The 18,331-nt window shown below is 28.6% G+C and overlaps 1 protein-coding gene across 1 annotated transcript in view; it reads left to right on the top strand.

Moving 5' to 3' along the window:
• The window catches only part of LOC129969029 (leucine-rich melanocyte differentiation-associated protein-like), a 217,784-nt gene extending 199,765 nt beyond the window's left edge, over positions 1 to 18,019 (top strand). The window contains exon 3 of the mRNA XM_056083430.1: positions 17,721 to 18,019. Within this exon, the coding sequence (XP_055939405.1) occupies positions 17,721 to 17,916 (196 nt within the window). The 3' untranslated portion in view covers positions 17,917 to 18,019. The remainder of the gene's footprint in view (positions 1 to 17,720) is intronic.
• Positions 18,020 to 18,331: the final 312 nt, after the last annotated feature.

The following is an 18,331-nucleotide window of genomic DNA, read 5'->3' as shown; positions in this document are numbered from 1 at the left end:
TTCTTTCTGAGAAGTAGTCTGAATCAGCATTTATTTAAGCATTTTTTAATGCTCCACTTTCGGTTTATCTTCCGTAACACATTATATTCTGTTTTGTTTTTCTTGGGACTTAAAAACATTAAGTACTGAAACATTTTAGTGCGTAGGAAGATGTTTATTAAACATTTACAGACAAGTTTACATATGAATACTTGTCTGAATTGTATGCTTGTATGAATCATCAGTTTAAAAAAAGTGTTACGTCTGAATATTTTACTTTCTGAGAATACAGTTGATATTAAAGTAGTTGACTACGTTCAAAATGATTTTTTTAAAAATTTTATAAGATACATTTTTTAATTTTTGCATAAAATAGATTAAAAACACGAGGCAAAATTATATCAGTGAAAAGATATATAATTTGTGTTAAAGGGAAAAAAATATTATTTCTTCTTTGGCAAATAAAGAAATGATATATAATAAAAATAATCTAGTTTAAAAGAAATTAATTCAAAATTTCTTAGTTCCTGAACATAGAAATAAAGAAGAACATCGAATAACCGTGAAGACTTTTTAAATGAACTTTCTACTTATTCTACGGTAAGGAAATCATAAATCATATTGAATAATTGCACAAATTTGTAGTATTTAGTGACTTTGATGGCAAAAATGAAGAAACCAAAATATTCGATAGTTTTTAGTGATATCTGCGTTAGGAGCGATGATACGATATCTTTCTACAAGTTTTTTTATCCTGTTACAAAAAGTGAACGAGAGACAGTATTCGAGTAGTTGAGTTGAGCTCAAGCTGAGTAATTGGATGAGTTCTCTTTGAATGCTTTGTGCTGTTATATTTGCTATGTAGCGATTTGCTGCTTGGATGTTGCTTTCACTGCAAGTGCATCGGCTGTGTTTTGCTAATATCTATTAGTGTCTTAGTGTAGGATAAAGCGTCGTTATTCCCTAAGGAGATTATTGAATTTTTTATCGTATAGGGCACGGGCGGATTTTGAATTTTTTCATAACAATTATCTTAAAAAAGAGGTGCTTGTTTGCATCTGTGGTACCCATACAAATCTATCACACTCATAAAGCCATAACATTTGTCATACAGGTAATCGAAAGGATGATTCAATGCATCTCGAACTTCGAATTCTATAATTTAAACGGAAAATTTTTATTTAATGTTGTGTTTTGACTTTTTTATGTTTTTACCATTAATAACCTTTCCAATCGAAAATCAGCACACCAACTAAGAGAACAAACAATTTTCCTTCTAAAGAATTTTTTTGTTGCGTCTTCCTTAATTTGCTATATTTTGGAAAATATTTAAAAGTAATCACATTTTACAAAAAAAAAAAAAAAAAAAATTAACAACTGAAATTCTTGTACTTCGCATTAATTAATTTTTCCTGCAAATTTTTTCAGGCTTTTATTTGAAAATATTCTTTTTAAATTAATATAAAAATGATAAAATTACTTTTTTTCATCGTTTTTTTAATCATTTCCTTCCCTGATGAGTTAAAAGATTTCCTTCTTCAAAGATATACTTGCACAATAAACATAAAATATTTTGTGTGGTTAGTCATACACGCAAAATGACGAAATAATTAACTAAATTGTTCCAGTTATTGAAGTTGGAGCGGCTGTACCAATGTTATATTTTTTGATATTTCTACAAAATATAAGGTGAGCAAGCGACATTTGATAGCATATCCATCATGAGCTGTCAAATGAAATAAAAATTGGTGAAATCGGTAATGTAATCGATATGGTAGATTGTTTTCTCTAGAACACAGTACACAGTGAATTTTTTTCTGATTGAGAACATGTGTGTATGTTTCTGAAAATGTATGCGTGTGTTGGTGCATTACAGAACAGACTGTTTGACGTAGAGCTATCAAATTTGTCACATACTTGTCTTGGAGGATGAGAATGTGCATCTCAGAGTGATTTTTAAAAATACGAATTTTATTTAATTAAAAAGTAAGTTGAATTTTGAGGTTCTTCTGTATGTTTTTTGAAAATATTATTACATAAAAATTATTTTTATGTACCATTTCAAAATATAAATAATTGTCTTTTTGATAATGCCAATTTAATAAACATGAAAACTTTTTCTGAATAAGGGGAATTAAAAAAAAAAAAATATCTAATTTCCGACTGAATAATTACATTGTTGCCCTAAAATTCAAACCATTTTCATTTTTAATCAAATATTTAATCGCATGATCTTCTTCCAATGTTGGAAGCTAAGGAAAAAATATTCTGTTTGATATCTGTATAGTTTACAAAACAGATAAAATAAAATTAGAATTCTGTTAAATTTAGAAGATGAGTGGAGAAATTTTGTTTTTAATAGCAATCTGATATTATGGGATTGCCCTCCATTAGAAAGATTCATGTATGCAATAAACAAAACATATATAAGCAGTTAAAATTACACGGTTTTAACGTCTTATAATTTGATAGCATCATGGATATGAAAATGCATTTATACGATTTAATTGGAATATCCAATCTGATCGCCAAAAGCCTCACTTATATGAATAAACAAAACTTTCAAATAAATCCAAATAATTTTGTAACTTAGTGAATTGCCGCTAGTAGTATAATGAATTTTTGACACAATAAATAACTTGATTCCTCTTAATAGCGCCATTTTTAAAATTTTAAAATAACTGAGATGTTGTTTCTGCAATATCTGGGATGAGAATGTCATTAGTTGAGGATTCAAGATAATAAAATTGACTAATAATTAATTGCAAAGCACTAGAAAACGGAAAATTCTATGCTAAATGAGCCAATGGACACACACAACAATTCATTTTAAATGACTTAATTAAATTATAAAACCAGATAAGATAGCGCGTTCCGTGCGATTTAAAGATATGATGAGGCGAAAGCCATGAATAACTTAATTTTTATTTCTAGACAAATTTAATTCTAGATCTTGTTTTAGATAGCATAACATCAAATCACTTCCTAGAACAATAAGTGACAAAAAGAACTCATGTAAAAGTGTCAACGTGAATTAATAGATCTGTTGTCGGCTAAAAGAACTTTTTATCCATGTAGATGGTGAAAATTTTCTGTCAAAAGTGTTGATTCTGTATCAACACCAGTAAAGTTCGTTATCTCTACTAATAATAAAGGATAATGCTAATATCTTCTTGATGGCTTTCTACAGGATAGATATATGAACTTAAAGCTACTAAATTTGGCGTAGATATAATTTGGAAGATAAAAATGTGTATCTCAGAGCCATTTTTTTTTGAAATTTTAAGTAGAATTTAAATTAAATATTACACTAAATTTTGCCGTTTTCGCTTGGTAACCTCCGAAAATTCTACTGCCAACAATTACTTTTCACGCTCTAAAAATTAAAAAAGTTCTATAATATCAATTTAGTTCTCTTACAATTTTTGCATTAATTATAACAAATTTAAAATTTTTTATTACAATACATATTTAATGTTTGCTATGTCTACCAATAATAAACATGAATGTATTTATGTTTGTATGTTTGTTGGCGCTCTACAGGGTAGACCAAACAGGTACTAAATTTAACACATGCATATCACCCCCCTCCAAGATATGTATTTCGAAAGGGTGTTTCGAAATTATAATTAGATTTTAAATAATTAAAAATTAAGGTTGGAACTGCTTTAACTATTGAAAATATTATTTCACAAAAACAATGTTTACACCATTTTAAAATTTAAAACAATCCTTTTTTTTCAATGATACCTATTTAATAATTGTAGAAATATTTCCTGAATTTTCGCAATTTTAAAAAAAATTTATCTAATTTCCGATGCTAGTGTATATTGTTGCCATCAATAGATATATTATTGAAATTCAAGCAGTTTTCATCGTGTCATGTAATATTTAATCATGTGATTTCCTTCAGTTGTAAAAGTTAAAGAAGGATTTGTTTACTTTATATTTACGAGACAAATAAAAAAAATGGAGTAACAATACAGCAAAATTTAGAAAATGGATGAACGCACGTTTAGTTTTTAATAGTGCTTTATTACCATAGGACTGGTATACATCGAAAAGTCGGTAGAATGAGCGGAACATACAAAAGGCAATTCAAATTATAATGGCTTTCATATCTGGCAATTTGAGAGATTAACAAACTTGAGGCTATATCTCAATGATTTAACTAAAATTAAATATAACGAATACCCCCGATGGATTATTTGATCGACAACGATTATTAGTTATTATTATAGAATTTAAATAATTTCCATCGTTGTTACAAAAATTTCATTCAGCGATTTTCTCAGCCAAATACCACTCAATTTTTCTCATTCAAAGAAACCAGGTCCTCCTACTTCATCCCATTATTCCTATTCAATGGTTTACATAAACAATAGGGCTTCTAGAAGAAGTGGATAGGATTTCTAGAACTTCTACTCAGTTTGATTGTTTAAATTACCATTGTGGCGATGAAATCAAGGGTTACATTGAAGTAGATTTCAATTAACAATCAAATAGCATATTTTAAGAAGTTTTCCATCGTAAATTGATGTTTTTGTTCAAAATAATTTAAATAATCTTTTATATGTTATTGTTTTCGGTTCGAAATCTGAAAAAAAAAGTTTGATGCATTATGTTTGGTTCTTCTGAATAGAAAGAATAAATAATTGTCATATTTTTACTAAGACTGCTCTCTAATGTTTTGCCATCTATATGAAATTTGCATTGACAATTATAAGAGAGAATCAGTCGCTCAGAATAAAGCTTAATTGCCTTTTATCGTAATTTTCACATATTTTTTTGAAAGATCAAAAGTATTTAATTAATTTTGAGACCGAATTTTAATTGATTTCCTGTCCATGACCGTTTTTTAAAAAGTTACACGTTATTGTGTGTATTATTTGCATGTGTACGTTTAACTTTTTAAAGATGTTTTTAGATTAGCAACGGAACAATAACTTTGAAGTGGAAAATGTTCTTAATTTAAATATAACATTTAAGAAATCATTAATAGAACATTTTTGAGAAGTTCCCAAAGCTCATTGGGATCAGGCAATATAATGAAGGTCGTGGCAGTCATTTCCATTAATATCATTTTGTAATTTGTGATTATTTTCTGTTTGTTACAGCAATTGTTGCATTTAAAATTACGATGTGGTCTTTTTTCATTACACCTCGTTACTTTTGAATTAAACCGCATAAACAAGGCTTATTAAGATGTGATCTAATCGTCTGGCTCACGAAACATTCACCAATCTCAAAAATCTCGCCAAACGGCCACCACCTTAAAATAGCAGGAAAAAAAACGATTATATTGGGAAAACATTCAAGTATTGTTTTGTAAGTTGTCACTGAAATTTTATGGATTTCCATATGTTGTGTGATACCACTTGAATAAAATTGTACTGTACCGTAATTCATATTTATTAGATTTTGCGACTAACGGATGGTTAAAAAGGTTTATTATCATGTGAGAATATGATATTGTTTTTCGCTTTGAAGCCTCAAAATGTACGGGCAGAAAATTGGCGATTTAACGCTTTTGAGGCATCAGTTTTTCTCTCTTAGGGTCATTAGAAAATGATAAAAACGGTTGCCACATCTGGCGACTTATCGCCAACAAAAAGTTACAACTCGATGCGGATGTCCGCCATGTATCCGATTCTCCTTCTGGCCAATAAAGAGCAGAGTATAACATCCGAAGAAGCATTCGGAATGGCAATTTAGAAGATGGGAATGAACGCGAAATAGCGAGGAGGGCATCAAAAGTTATATAATAATAATATATTTTTTTTTAAAATTTTCGGTTTTTCTAGCAGGCATAAAATGTTTCGGACCTCGAAAGATTTTGAGATGGGGGGAAAAAACCATCGTTTTCTAAATATCGACGTATGCATAATTTGATAGTCACGCGATTGTTTAAAACCGGTTTTACACGAAAAAAAATTCTGGCCTCGAGAAAAAAAAATTTTAGAACTCGATTGATTTTCAGATGTTCGAAAACCATAGCTTTTCTAAATATTAGTGATTGCGAGAACATGATGTTTCTCTTTCGGATTGATACCACGTGACGTAAAAAAATAATGTTCTTACATGATAACTTGTAATTTGCGATAGCAGATTTCAATATTTCAATTTTTTTTATATTTAAATATTTTTTTTTTGTTCAATAGATTTTTAAAAACATTTTAAGTTATATTTTGTGCTATTACTTTTCTGGCATTTAGTACATTTCTTTGTTTTAATAGCTTTTGTTTCAGTATTTATTCGGGATTTTGTATCAGTGTTAAATACATTTTGTAAAGCAAGTCAATGCTACTATTAAATTAATAATAAATTTTTAAAAATGAAATAAAAATTGCAGATTTATGTCTAAAACATTATTATGTTTGGAACTACAATCTCCCTTTTTTTAATCTTTAAACAAACAATAATAACTTAATAAATAAAAATAACTGATCGGAAGAAAATATTAGTTAGCTACAAAAAGGAATATTTCGTTTCTCGGAAGAATTCTTGAAAGTAAACTACATCATCCATTCACTTTTTTTGTATTATTTAGAAAGAGACGAATGAAATTCTTCAGAGATAATTTACTTTTCAAAATCGATTTTTATATGAAGCTCTAGTAAAAATGGATCTGAAAACAAATTCAGTCGAACTGGTGTTTTCAGAGTCTAAAGGGATCTATTTGAGCATTAGATTTCCTTTTCTTTATTTCATAGGAAATTAGATTAAACTTCATTTTATATATTTCTTAACAGTAATTCTATTTCCCGAGAAAAACCCTTTTCGGGAGAAGAAATTTTTATTAGAGGATTTTATAAAATAACAGTCGACATCTAGGAAAAAGGATATATGATGCGAAAAATGAGATGCTTTTCCCCAAAAAAATTAAATTTAGTTCTGCCATGATCTTATTATAAAGTCTCAAATTCAGAACCGGAGAGACACAGGTTCGGAATCCGATATCACCAAAGATACAAAAATAAATTTGACAAACACTGACACGGGAAAATTAAGCAAAATTTATGAAAGCTCAAAAAAGTTTTTAGTAGAAAGTAGATTTATTTTGTAAAGACTTTATATAAAAGAACTGTAACAATGATAAAAACTATTATATTATGCCTGGTACTTGGTACCTCATTTGTTCCATTATCTTTACTGTTTCGGGGAATATTTTGTTTATAGTGTCTACTTTCAAAACAGATTCAAGGTGATAGTCAGTAAGCATTAATCTGATACGATACACATTTCCTTTTATAAATGAATATTTCCTTTTATAATGAATATTAATATATAAATATATTCGCTCCGAAAAATTATTCCAAAATGGAAATAAATTCATTAGCCCTTTTTTTCAGTATTTTTTAACTTCACTGGGAAATATTTGTAAAATTAAGCACCACAATTTCACAAAACTCAAAATATATATTGGATCTTAATTACTGCCATTTACGTTGGAGTTCAGTATTTTTATATCAACCTGATATTTTGCATCAGATGCATAAAAGTATCAGGTGTACAAAACTGATGCGGTCTACGAGCATCGGCATTCGTTTCAATTTTTGGATTCAAATAATCATCTCCTCTATCTCATTCATCTTTGATCAGTTGATATTTTAACAATTTGATATAAAATATTGGATTGATATAGCCTATTTTGCCGTCCTGCTCCGGCGATGCTATTAGTATGCATACTTCATTAACTATATATATTTCATTCTCAGGCATTACTGCTCTTTATTCTACAATGACGCACTAATAATACCACTGAAGAATTCCAGGCTACTCTTATACTAATTATATCAACAAAGATCTTCTGGTCCTTTTCTCACCAATCCATCAATCACCATCAGAACTAAGGTTACTAGCATATTGCTATCAATGCTTCTTTCTAATAATTACAAATTGAAATTATATTCATATCAGTATCAACTACCACATTCCACGGAGCTACGAGAATGGTAATTTATAGGATATCAACCTGATATAGTCCTAGCTGCATCAAGTACAATTGATACTGATGTTTGCGATACACCGACTATTGCATTTCATTCCAATAGGAAAAAAAGCCGGTTACTGGCTGTATCAAGTAAAAGCGGCATTTACAATTATGGATATCGCCTTGTATTTCATACAGTAAAACTGGATATCTATCCAACTTTAGATGACGTATAGTTAGTCACTGCCCTTGTGTCAACTGAGAATACCGAAATATATATATATATATATAAAGAGTTTTTTTTCTCAAGATTTAAAATATTTATACCTTTTTTCTTCAAATTAGATTAAAAATTTTATGGTATTATTGATAATACAAAGCAGTGTCCTCTAAGGTTAATTTTTTTATATTATTTATTGGAAGATGCAGTATGAACAAATCAAAAAGAAACTTTTCTCAAAGACTAGCTTACATTTGGAGGCCTTAATTTTTCACACATTTTAATAACGATTTCACCTTTTCGTTACAATATTAATATAATATTGCATTAAAAATTAAATTTTAAAAATTATATTAGAAAATTTTTACTAAAAATTTGTTACATACTGTTATATTTTCTGGGCAGATATTGGAACTGCATGTCAATTGCGAGTTTGTCACCTGTACATCATTTTGGTACACGTTAAATATATCATTGCCAAACGTTTCCTGATAGCGTAAAAGTTGGAAAAGAAAGTCTCCAGTTCATTTGTTTAATTTTTCTCGACTATAGTTCAAAATTAAGATATCCGAAATTATAGCTTCTAAATGGGACTTAAATGAAACGAAACCAAATCGGTTTAAAAGGACCTGAATATTTTGAGAGAAAGATTTCTTAATTTTTACCTTAAAAGCCTTTCAAATTTTGAAGAGATTTAAATGTCTTGAAAGTTACTTTATTCTATCAAATTAATTAAAAACTTTAATCTCTACTTGTTTTAATATCTCTGCTTAATATTTTCGTAAAATGTTTTTTGTTAATTAAAAATTATATACTTTCAATTAAATTACTATTGTGACTATAACGCCTTAATTATGGTGATTGCAGAAGCTGGGAATGAAAGGAATTTATGCTCCATTTTTAAGTTTTTCTTTGAATGTTTAAACACAGTTATTTACACAGCTTGGTAATTTGAGGTGTTTTCTTTTATCGCCTTCAGTATGTTAGTTTAGATAGCTGTTTCTTTTTTGACAAATCCAAATAATTAAAATTTCAAGTTGAGATCCTAAATCGGGGTCGTGTAATAATATTTTTAGATCATTAAACTTAAAGTTTTTAGAACAAATTTTTATTTTGAAATTTTCATTCAGGTTTCTCGACTAATGATGTTAAATTTACTTCATTACATCTGCCTCTAATTGATTCTTTTTTTTTGTTTGTTTATCTTATCTGGTTACGCCTGCTTTGGATTGCGGCAAAATTTTCTTGATGAAAATAGAAAACCATCCAGATTTTTTCTTATTTGGATAGGATTGTGAGAGAAAGAAATTAAATAAACGCCTGGCTAGGGTACCTTATCCAGGCATTGTGCTTATTTCCATTGCAGAATTTGTTTCAATATTTAACAAAAAGAATTCTTTTCATAAGCGAGTGAATTTCAGTAGAAAATGCAGCATTTTCAGTTAGAAATGAAAACATCATATGGTAGAAATTTAGGTAGAAAACATCAACTTTAAAGGAATCCGAAACACAAGCGACAGAATAATGCAGTGAGATGTAGCCATCAAATCCATCAACCATTTTGCTGATCAGTCTCTATCAATATACATTTCTTTTCAATATTGTAGAATAGTGGATAAATTAGCCAGATGGTTGATTAATTAATGTTGGTTTCCAAAGTCAATGAAATTTAAATAACTATTTCAACCAATTTTAACTTCCCGCTCCACCTGCTGTAGGAATTTCGAAGAATTTTTATAATTTTACTTTTCTGTATAATTTTGTATTAGGTGCTTGTATGTATTTTGATCATTTTTTTCACTTTAAAAAGGCATTTATTGAGAAAAATTGGTACAAAATATATCCTTCAAAATATTTTCCATCATTTTCTATAACCTTTTCCTATTCCCGTCCAGTAAGTCTTGCAATGGATTGTCTTCGAGTTTGTTTGTTTTTTCCTCCAGGCCATTTTTTGTCATTGACATCGAAATCATCACTCTTAAATCGTTGAAATCAAAACTGACAGCTGGGATATGACGGAGCAGCATCGCTATAATTTCTAAAAGTGTCTGATAGGTTTCGGCAGCTGATTTCTCAAATAAAAAAAAAACAATGAATGTGGAAAATGTAATTTGGAGCGTTCCATGATTGGGGTCTTTATACACTAAATAACTCAATAATACTAAATGGAAAACCTTCAAAATGATGACTAAAGCAATACTAAATTGGTAAAATCCAAAACCATTATCAATTATATAGGTATTGCACATGTTTATCAATGAATATCGCTGATTAAAATACATACAAGCACCTAATATATAACTGCAATTAATCATTAATTTGTTTTGTGTATGGCAATTCTGATTATTTTTGGATTGAGATGACCAGTATTTATAATCTCTACTAATAAAATAGAGCTCTACAGGGTAGACATGATCTATAGCTACTAATTTTGATTAACCTATGGCTACAAAATTTGAGATTAGAAATATGCATTTCAGAGTATTTTTTAAAATTTTTTATTTCAATTTTATTTATTAAAAACTAAGCTGAATTTTGGAAAACTTCCTTCCGAAAAGCATATTTTACATTTTCTGAAATTAAAAAATGCTTTTTAGCTGTTCCTATTTTATAGTCGTGCAAAATTTTCTTAATTATAGATTTTTTAAATATTTTTTGCTTACTTTTCAATAATTGATTACATTGCGGCCTTGAAATTAAAACCGCTTTTGTTTTTTCATCTAATATTTAATCGCACGTTTATCCTCCATTTATAAAAGCTAAAAAAAAAGGGAAAAAGAAATATTCTGTTGAATACCCGTTTAAGACCAATAAAGTGAAGTGAAAGTATCGCGAAATTTAGAAGACAGATGATGATGAACCATATGTTTTTAAGAGCATCGTGATATCATTAGACCGGTCTCCGATTTAAACTTTCACATAAACATCGAACAGAGCATATGAATGACAATTAGAATTACATGACTTTAATGTCAAATATTTTGACTGAATCATAGATATGAAATTATATCCAAACAACATTAACTGAAATTAAATACAACAAAGATCCTCAGTGAACCATTTGGTCCTCAAAGGCAACTAGTAATTAACATAAATGAAGACATCCACAAATCCTTAACAATGTCCATGGAGAGTTTGGGGAGCTCTTCAGTAAATTCAATTACTTCTAATGCATTGCAAACAATGAATTTAAATTACGGTGGTCAGTATTTGAGTTCATTTAAAGATTCAAGACATCCCATTACAGATAAATTTATCCACTAGAATCTGGATATATCAACATGAAGAAAATTATAGTAAAAGTCGCAGAAAAATGTATTATTTATTCTTCTTTCTCTTCTTCTGTTGGAAGTTCTTGAATGATTAACCGCTTTATAATTAATTAATTAACTAACTAACCTAATTTTTGGTATGTTATTCAATACCCATTATTCTCCCAGTTAGGATTCCGGGTATGGTTCTCGATTCATAGAGCGTCCTGAAGTGAAGATAAAAAAATTAAACCATTTGCTTATAGCACATTCTGTAGAATGGTGATATTCAGGTTTCGTGTTTTGTTTCTAAAGCGTCCTGGGCGGAGAAAATTAAGAATTTAATATATTGGACAATATGTAGATTCAATATGTAGATATGTATGATAGGGTTTAAATAAAATTTCATGATTATTGTAAAAAAACGAATTTTGCAAATAAGTATGAATTTTTATTACAGTATTTATTGTGTTCCTAGATATTGCATATCATATTAATTGAATCTAATTGAATCCGATTACAATCCTCTAATTGAATCTTGTCCGTTGAGATCAAACGGCTAACAGGTTGCAAGAATTGTTTTCCATCAAAGATTTTCCTGCAACTCTAACGGAATTACTTTCTTTAAAAAAATGGCTTAAAAAACGATTAAAACATGAATTAAAAATGCAAAATTGAACCATTTTTAAATGCAAATCGAACCAAGTGTCTAAGTATTTATTAAAAATCTATTTAAAAGTTATTTGCATTTTTTAATCCAAAACATCGTAACATGATAATATTTTGGACTTGATTCGGGTTATTTTACTTTTAAAATTTAAGTAAAAAATGTACACAAAAAATTTATTTAATATCATGGCAAAGTGAGTGCGTTTAAACACTGTAAATAAGGCAAAGAATTAACATTGTTATAAAATGTTATAAAATAAAAATATGTTTCGAAATTAGAGAAAAACTGCGTGGAAATAATACTTTATGAATATATAGCTAATTTTTTAAATTTTAATGTCGTGTAAAAATGCTTTTGTTAAATTATTAACCAGAACTTTTTGGGAAATAATATTTAATTTTAAATTAATTTTTAATAAAAAATCAAACAAAAAATTGAGAGAAACATTTTTTTTATTGAGGATCAACTAACCAAGAATTAATTACTTCCCAAATTTGGCAACTACAGATCCAATGGTTTGCAAATGGTAGAACATTTTGAAAGATTTTGCATTATAAATGTTTCATTAAACAATTTATAAATAATATCTAACCGACAAACATTATGTTAATTATTTCTATAAATTCAATTTTTCAATTCTAGCCGATAAATATTAGGGTAATCATTTCGATAAATTTAATTTTTCGATTCTAGCCGAAAAATATTATGTAATTATCATATTGAAATCTAATGAATCAAGGAATATGCTGTGAAATAAATGGAAAAGATGAATAACCGCTTCATTCAGATGCTTTTTGAAAATCTTCTTTGAAATTATTATGAAATGGCTGATATCTGTAAGAGTTCTACTGAATTAAAAATTAGAGATCTTAGAGAAAGATTAAAGAAAAAGAAAGGTGAAAAATCTCCTACTTCCGTGAAGCACGCGCTCTCAGCTACAGATGACAATAATTTTATTGTTCGAAATTTGAAACTAAGCCAGAAGATTCAAAATGACAAAGAGGCGGAAAAAAGCTTTTTACTGGTGAAAAATGTGATGCCACATTGTATTAAAATTTTAACGACCCGATGAAAAATGTCACAGAAAATTTAAAGCCTTTTAATATTTAGTTTATATTTTATGTAAAGACTACCGAAAGCGTTGCCCTCAAAGGAGCTTAATATTTTATGAACCTATTAGTCAATAGGAATTTAGGGTTAAAATATCTCAAATACTTGCTTTAAAATATGTCAGCGTCTAAAAAAAGAAAAATTATATGCCAGGAAGTTAGCCAAAAATGGCATGAGTCAAATCTTTTAGAATATTGATATATGTTCTAAAATGTGCAATAAAAAGAAACTTGAAACCGTAGAAAGGGATATTTTACAATGCATACATTTTTAACTATTGAAGCAGACGATAATTTGATGCCAGATTTTGTGCAACTCTTATTTTATTGTCTCATTTTGAAAATGGGGAAAATTGACTTAAGCCACTTTAAACTACATCTCTATACATATCTTAAAGTACATGTTGATTGCTTTTTCAAAAAGTCGGTTGATATTTAAAACTCTGTCTCGGTTTACTTATGAAAAATATGGTTGGTGTCGCTAAAATTCTCTAGGGCTTTTATACGAAAATATTTAATTTTCTTAAGTGCCCGTGGGCTTTGTACCTCTTTTGCATAAATGTAAAAACTATTTCGAATTCTTTTTTTAAACGTTGTTGAGAAAGAGAGAGAGAGAGGGAAAAGCAATTGTAGGAAAATATGATAAGAATTATCTGAGGACATTTAAAACTTTTCTGAATGTAAGAAAGTCACATAACTTATTTGTTGTTTCATAAATGGGTTTTCAGATAAGACTTATTTCTTCAAAGATTTAAAAAAAAGGTGGCAACGAAGTTAAAAAGTAATGATATTAATATTTCAGCAGAATGTTTATTCAATAAACAATGTAAGAATATTTTATAAAGAACTCGCTAAAATGATTTTTAAAAAGAAGAAACTTTCATTTTACCTACTTTCCTGCTGTTTAAATATCATATTTGATTTTAAATTATCATCTTCTTGAAGATGATATTGAAAAAAATGCAATGCTAAACTGCATGCTATTTTTAATGTTCTTTTAAAATTTAGCTGAATATGTTAGAGTTCGCGTCTAAAACGTTTTGACAGTTTGTGAATTTTAGAATTATTTCTCTGACTTTCATGAAGTGGAGAAAAAGGAATATTTTATCTATAAATAAATTTCATGCCGTATAGTAATTATACGTTAAAATATGTATAATAAGGGCATTATTGATTCTATTAGGAAATGATAAAATATAAAAAGTATTTGCATGCTTTTTATGTTAAGCTAATGAATTAAATAAGCTGAATTTTTATTTATTTTTATAAGACTCTCAATTTCCAAACTTTCCATCTTTGATAATGTATTTGGCGATCGATTAACGTTTCATTCAAAAATAGTTTAACCTTTTAAAATCGGGAGATAGTGATTTCATTCAGCGGCGGATTTAAGCATTTTTCAATTCCTCTTTTAAAGCTGATTAATTTAGCTTTACATACCCAAACCTTTTTAGTTAATCAACTTATTTATAGTCTCTTTTGGTTTATTTCTTTATTTCAATAGCTTACTGAAATTATATAGGCTTTTATTGATTTTATATAATAATGGAAAAAATGACTAAAATAATAATATTTTTGAAAAATTGACCATAGTTATTAAATAATGACTTTATTACATACAATTAAAAAATTTTCATTGTTATAAGAGATTATAAGAAAATAATTATTTACAAACAAATATAACTAAAATTATGTGATTGGGCTTATGAATTAAAATATAACATAAGCAGTTCGAGGGATAATTAATCAGTCAACATAATATATATTAGTTATAAATTATTCTTTATATAATAATGAATTTACATTGTAGACTTAGTTCATTTACTAGTTATAATATTGTACAATTCATAAAATTTGTATGTTTTCATTTTTTTTTTTTTTCGTTATACAACTAACCTGATAACATTTTTTAATTGGATTGCATGCGACTCGCACTCATCCTAGCCTCTCCAGGTTAGAAATTCACCTTCGACAACAATTTGAAAAAGAGTAAACTTTAAAAAAAGTTGAAAACCGTTAACTGAATTACATGATAAATTAGTGCAATAGTTGCAATTGCGTGCCATAACTGAATTTTCACTCGACACATTAAAAAAATGTTGTTTTTATGTTTACTGATCGTCTAATGTTTTATTTGAATAATAGTTTGGCATTTTACAAATGGAAGATTAGAAGAACAATCTGGAAGAGAACTGACTTTGAAAAGTAAAGACGATTAACTTAGTTGCGTGACATATAGGAGATTTGGTTACAGTTGCGTGCAATAATGGATTTGCATTCAACATACTCAAATCGTGTCCTCCTACAAATTGTTTTGCGATAAAATGCGTTTTACAAGATTAAGAACTATCTGTTTTGTGATGGAAATATTTCAAACACGGTATATCAGAATATCTTCTTTTTTTCTGCATGTCATGAACTTCTAATTTGTGATGTTTCGTGTATTGATAACAAACAAATAACTAAAAATGATTCGTGTTTAATTTATCATAATCGGACATAATGCTAGAATTCCAAATGTGAGCTCTATTCTTATACAAAATATTTCTAGATTGAAATGACTCACAAGGAAGATATATTTAAAATGACAAGGACATGTATTTATAATTAAATCTGATGAAACGATGACACTGATTTGAACAATATTTTAAAATTTCTGTGCGAGTAATGGAGAGGTTCAATAATAATGACGGACCTTTTTTGTATTTTAAAGATTTTATTGTTTCTCCGCTTTCGGGAGTTGGTTTGAGCCTTGCCTTTCGGCGTGCTGCTACGTCAATGATGTTACAAAGACTAATCATTGTTAACATATACCGCTAGAGGGCTTTACAAGTGAGAGGCGGGGCAACATGCTTACCTAACAAGTAATACATAAAAAAAAACAGGCACAAAAAGAAAAGACATATTTTACGACAAGAGATTCGCAACCAGATCAGCAGCCATTAATTCCATTTTGAAATAAAAAGTAAATTCTGTAATTTTCATCCTTTTTAAAAGCTTTAAAACTTAATTAGAATTTAAAGTCACATGTGATACTGGAAATTAAAAATTTCATTACTTTCAAAATTAAAAAAAAAAGATTTACCACACTTGATCAGATTGGTAAGGCAGTATTTTTGTTTTACAATTACTGTGGTGTAATTCTACAATAAAAATTATTTTTTGTCCGTTGACTATAAGATTTCACTCCGTCTATGTCATCACTGAATGGAAGCTTTATATAATATATAGGTTTATAGAATCTAACATTTAATATCTTGTTTTTGTGTGAGAGTATTGGCATCTAGATAGGGACAATTTTTGTTTTTTGATGCAGAAAGAACCACTTCAAAAAATATGATGACAAATTAAGATATTCTCTCTCTAACTCTCTTCACCCGCTAACTCGAGAAACTCTATTTCACCCTTCTATTTGTTAGGATATACCGTGTTAGTATAGATATGGAAATGTTAAACAAGCTTGATAACTGTTAACTATGCTTTATCCCACAAGAAAAATCCCAAAACACGGGTAGCAAAACTCAACGAAAGTACACACAAACACAGCACTTGCAAAAATCAGCAACATACACGCTAACAGCAAACATTTAGTGAACAATATCGACAGTGTAGGTACAAGTCATTGCACATCTAATATTAGAGCTATATCCACTTTGCTCATCAATTACTCTTACTGATTACAAAATGGTAATCCTACGCAATATGCCAAAATATATAACTATTTCTTTTTTCTGTCTCCTTCAGGCAATACGTAACTCTCTGCATTGATTGGACAATCAACAAAATTGCATTTGAATCTTGATAATTTAGTGAAAACAGTAAAGACCTTCTGTTAAAATGATTCGGCAATGACCTTGCAATTTGAAGAAAGGTTTTAAATCTGGTTACCATTACAACGATAATCCACTTTTCTAACCTAATTACTCTTACTGATTTCAAAGTATGCTTGTAATAATAAGTAAGCGTAAGTAAATACGCTTGCCAAGATGTATAACATTTTTCTTTTTTTCTGCATCCTTCAGTTAATACGAGAGCATCGGCATTGGTTGGAGATCAACAAAATTGCTTTGTAATCGTAATAATTTAGTGAAGACACTCGGTTAAAATAATTAGGACAAATTGTTTATCAAAATGACCTTGCAATTTAAAAAAAATCATTTCACATCGAGAAAGTATAATCCATTTTTCTCACCCAATTACTCTTACTGATTACAAAAGGGTAATCCTACGTAAAACACATGTCAATATGCATAACTTTTTTTTTCTTTTTCCTTCAGGCAATACGTGTTCATCTACACCGATTGGATGATCAACAAAATTTCGTTATGACCACGATAATTTAGTGAAAATAGTAAAGATTTTCTGTTAAAATAATTAAGCCAAATTATGTATAAAATGACCTTGCAATCTGAAGAAAGTTATTTCACATTGAGTATCATTGCAACGATAATCCACTCTGCTTATGTAATTACTCTTACTGATTACAAAATAGTAATCACACTCAAAACATATGTCAATATACTTTTAACTTTCTCCTTTTTTTTCCTGTCTCCTTCAGGCAGTACGTGATCAGTCACTTTGATCATCTGCGTTATTTGGACGATCAACCAGTGGCAGTTATAGAAAGGATCAAATGCGTCAAGGAAGAACCTTCTTTCCTGGAGTTGCTCCGAGGGGATATGCGGGACATGTTCCACGACATCAGGGAGGCACTCAACATAAAAATACCCAGGAAGCTCAACGCAATCGTCTAAGATATATTTATTGAAATAATTTACCTTTGTATTTGTAATTTGTTATTGCTTTCTGTGTTTTGCGTATTTTTGCTGAGAAATTAAATAAATTTTTTTTCGTTGAAATACGGAATTTGCTTTGTTTTTGTACTAAGAATTGTTTAACTTATATTGAATGCATGATTTTTTACTTTCTTATTACAAATTATATAAAAAACAAATATATCTTACTCTGTAAGAAATTCTCCTCTATCTCCACATATTAAAGCTCCTTTGCTTTAAAAAAAAAAAAAAAAAAAAAAACGCTTTTGGCATTATGTTTGACTACGAATATGGCAACTCAATTTAATGGGGGTGTTTTGCCTCAAAATTTCTCTTATATTTCCCAATAAAAATGTTAACATCTCCCCTTCCATTTAAAATAAACTTGGATATA

The sequence above is a fragment of the Argiope bruennichi genome, chromosome 1, assembly GCF_947563725.1.
Source record: "Argiope bruennichi chromosome 1, qqArgBrue1.1, whole genome shotgun sequence".
NCBI lineage: Eukaryota > Metazoa > Arthropoda > Arachnida > Araneae > Araneidae > Argiope > Argiope bruennichi.
The sequence above is the reverse complement of the archived record's forward strand: the minus strand, read 5'-3'. Positions and strand labels throughout refer to the sequence as shown.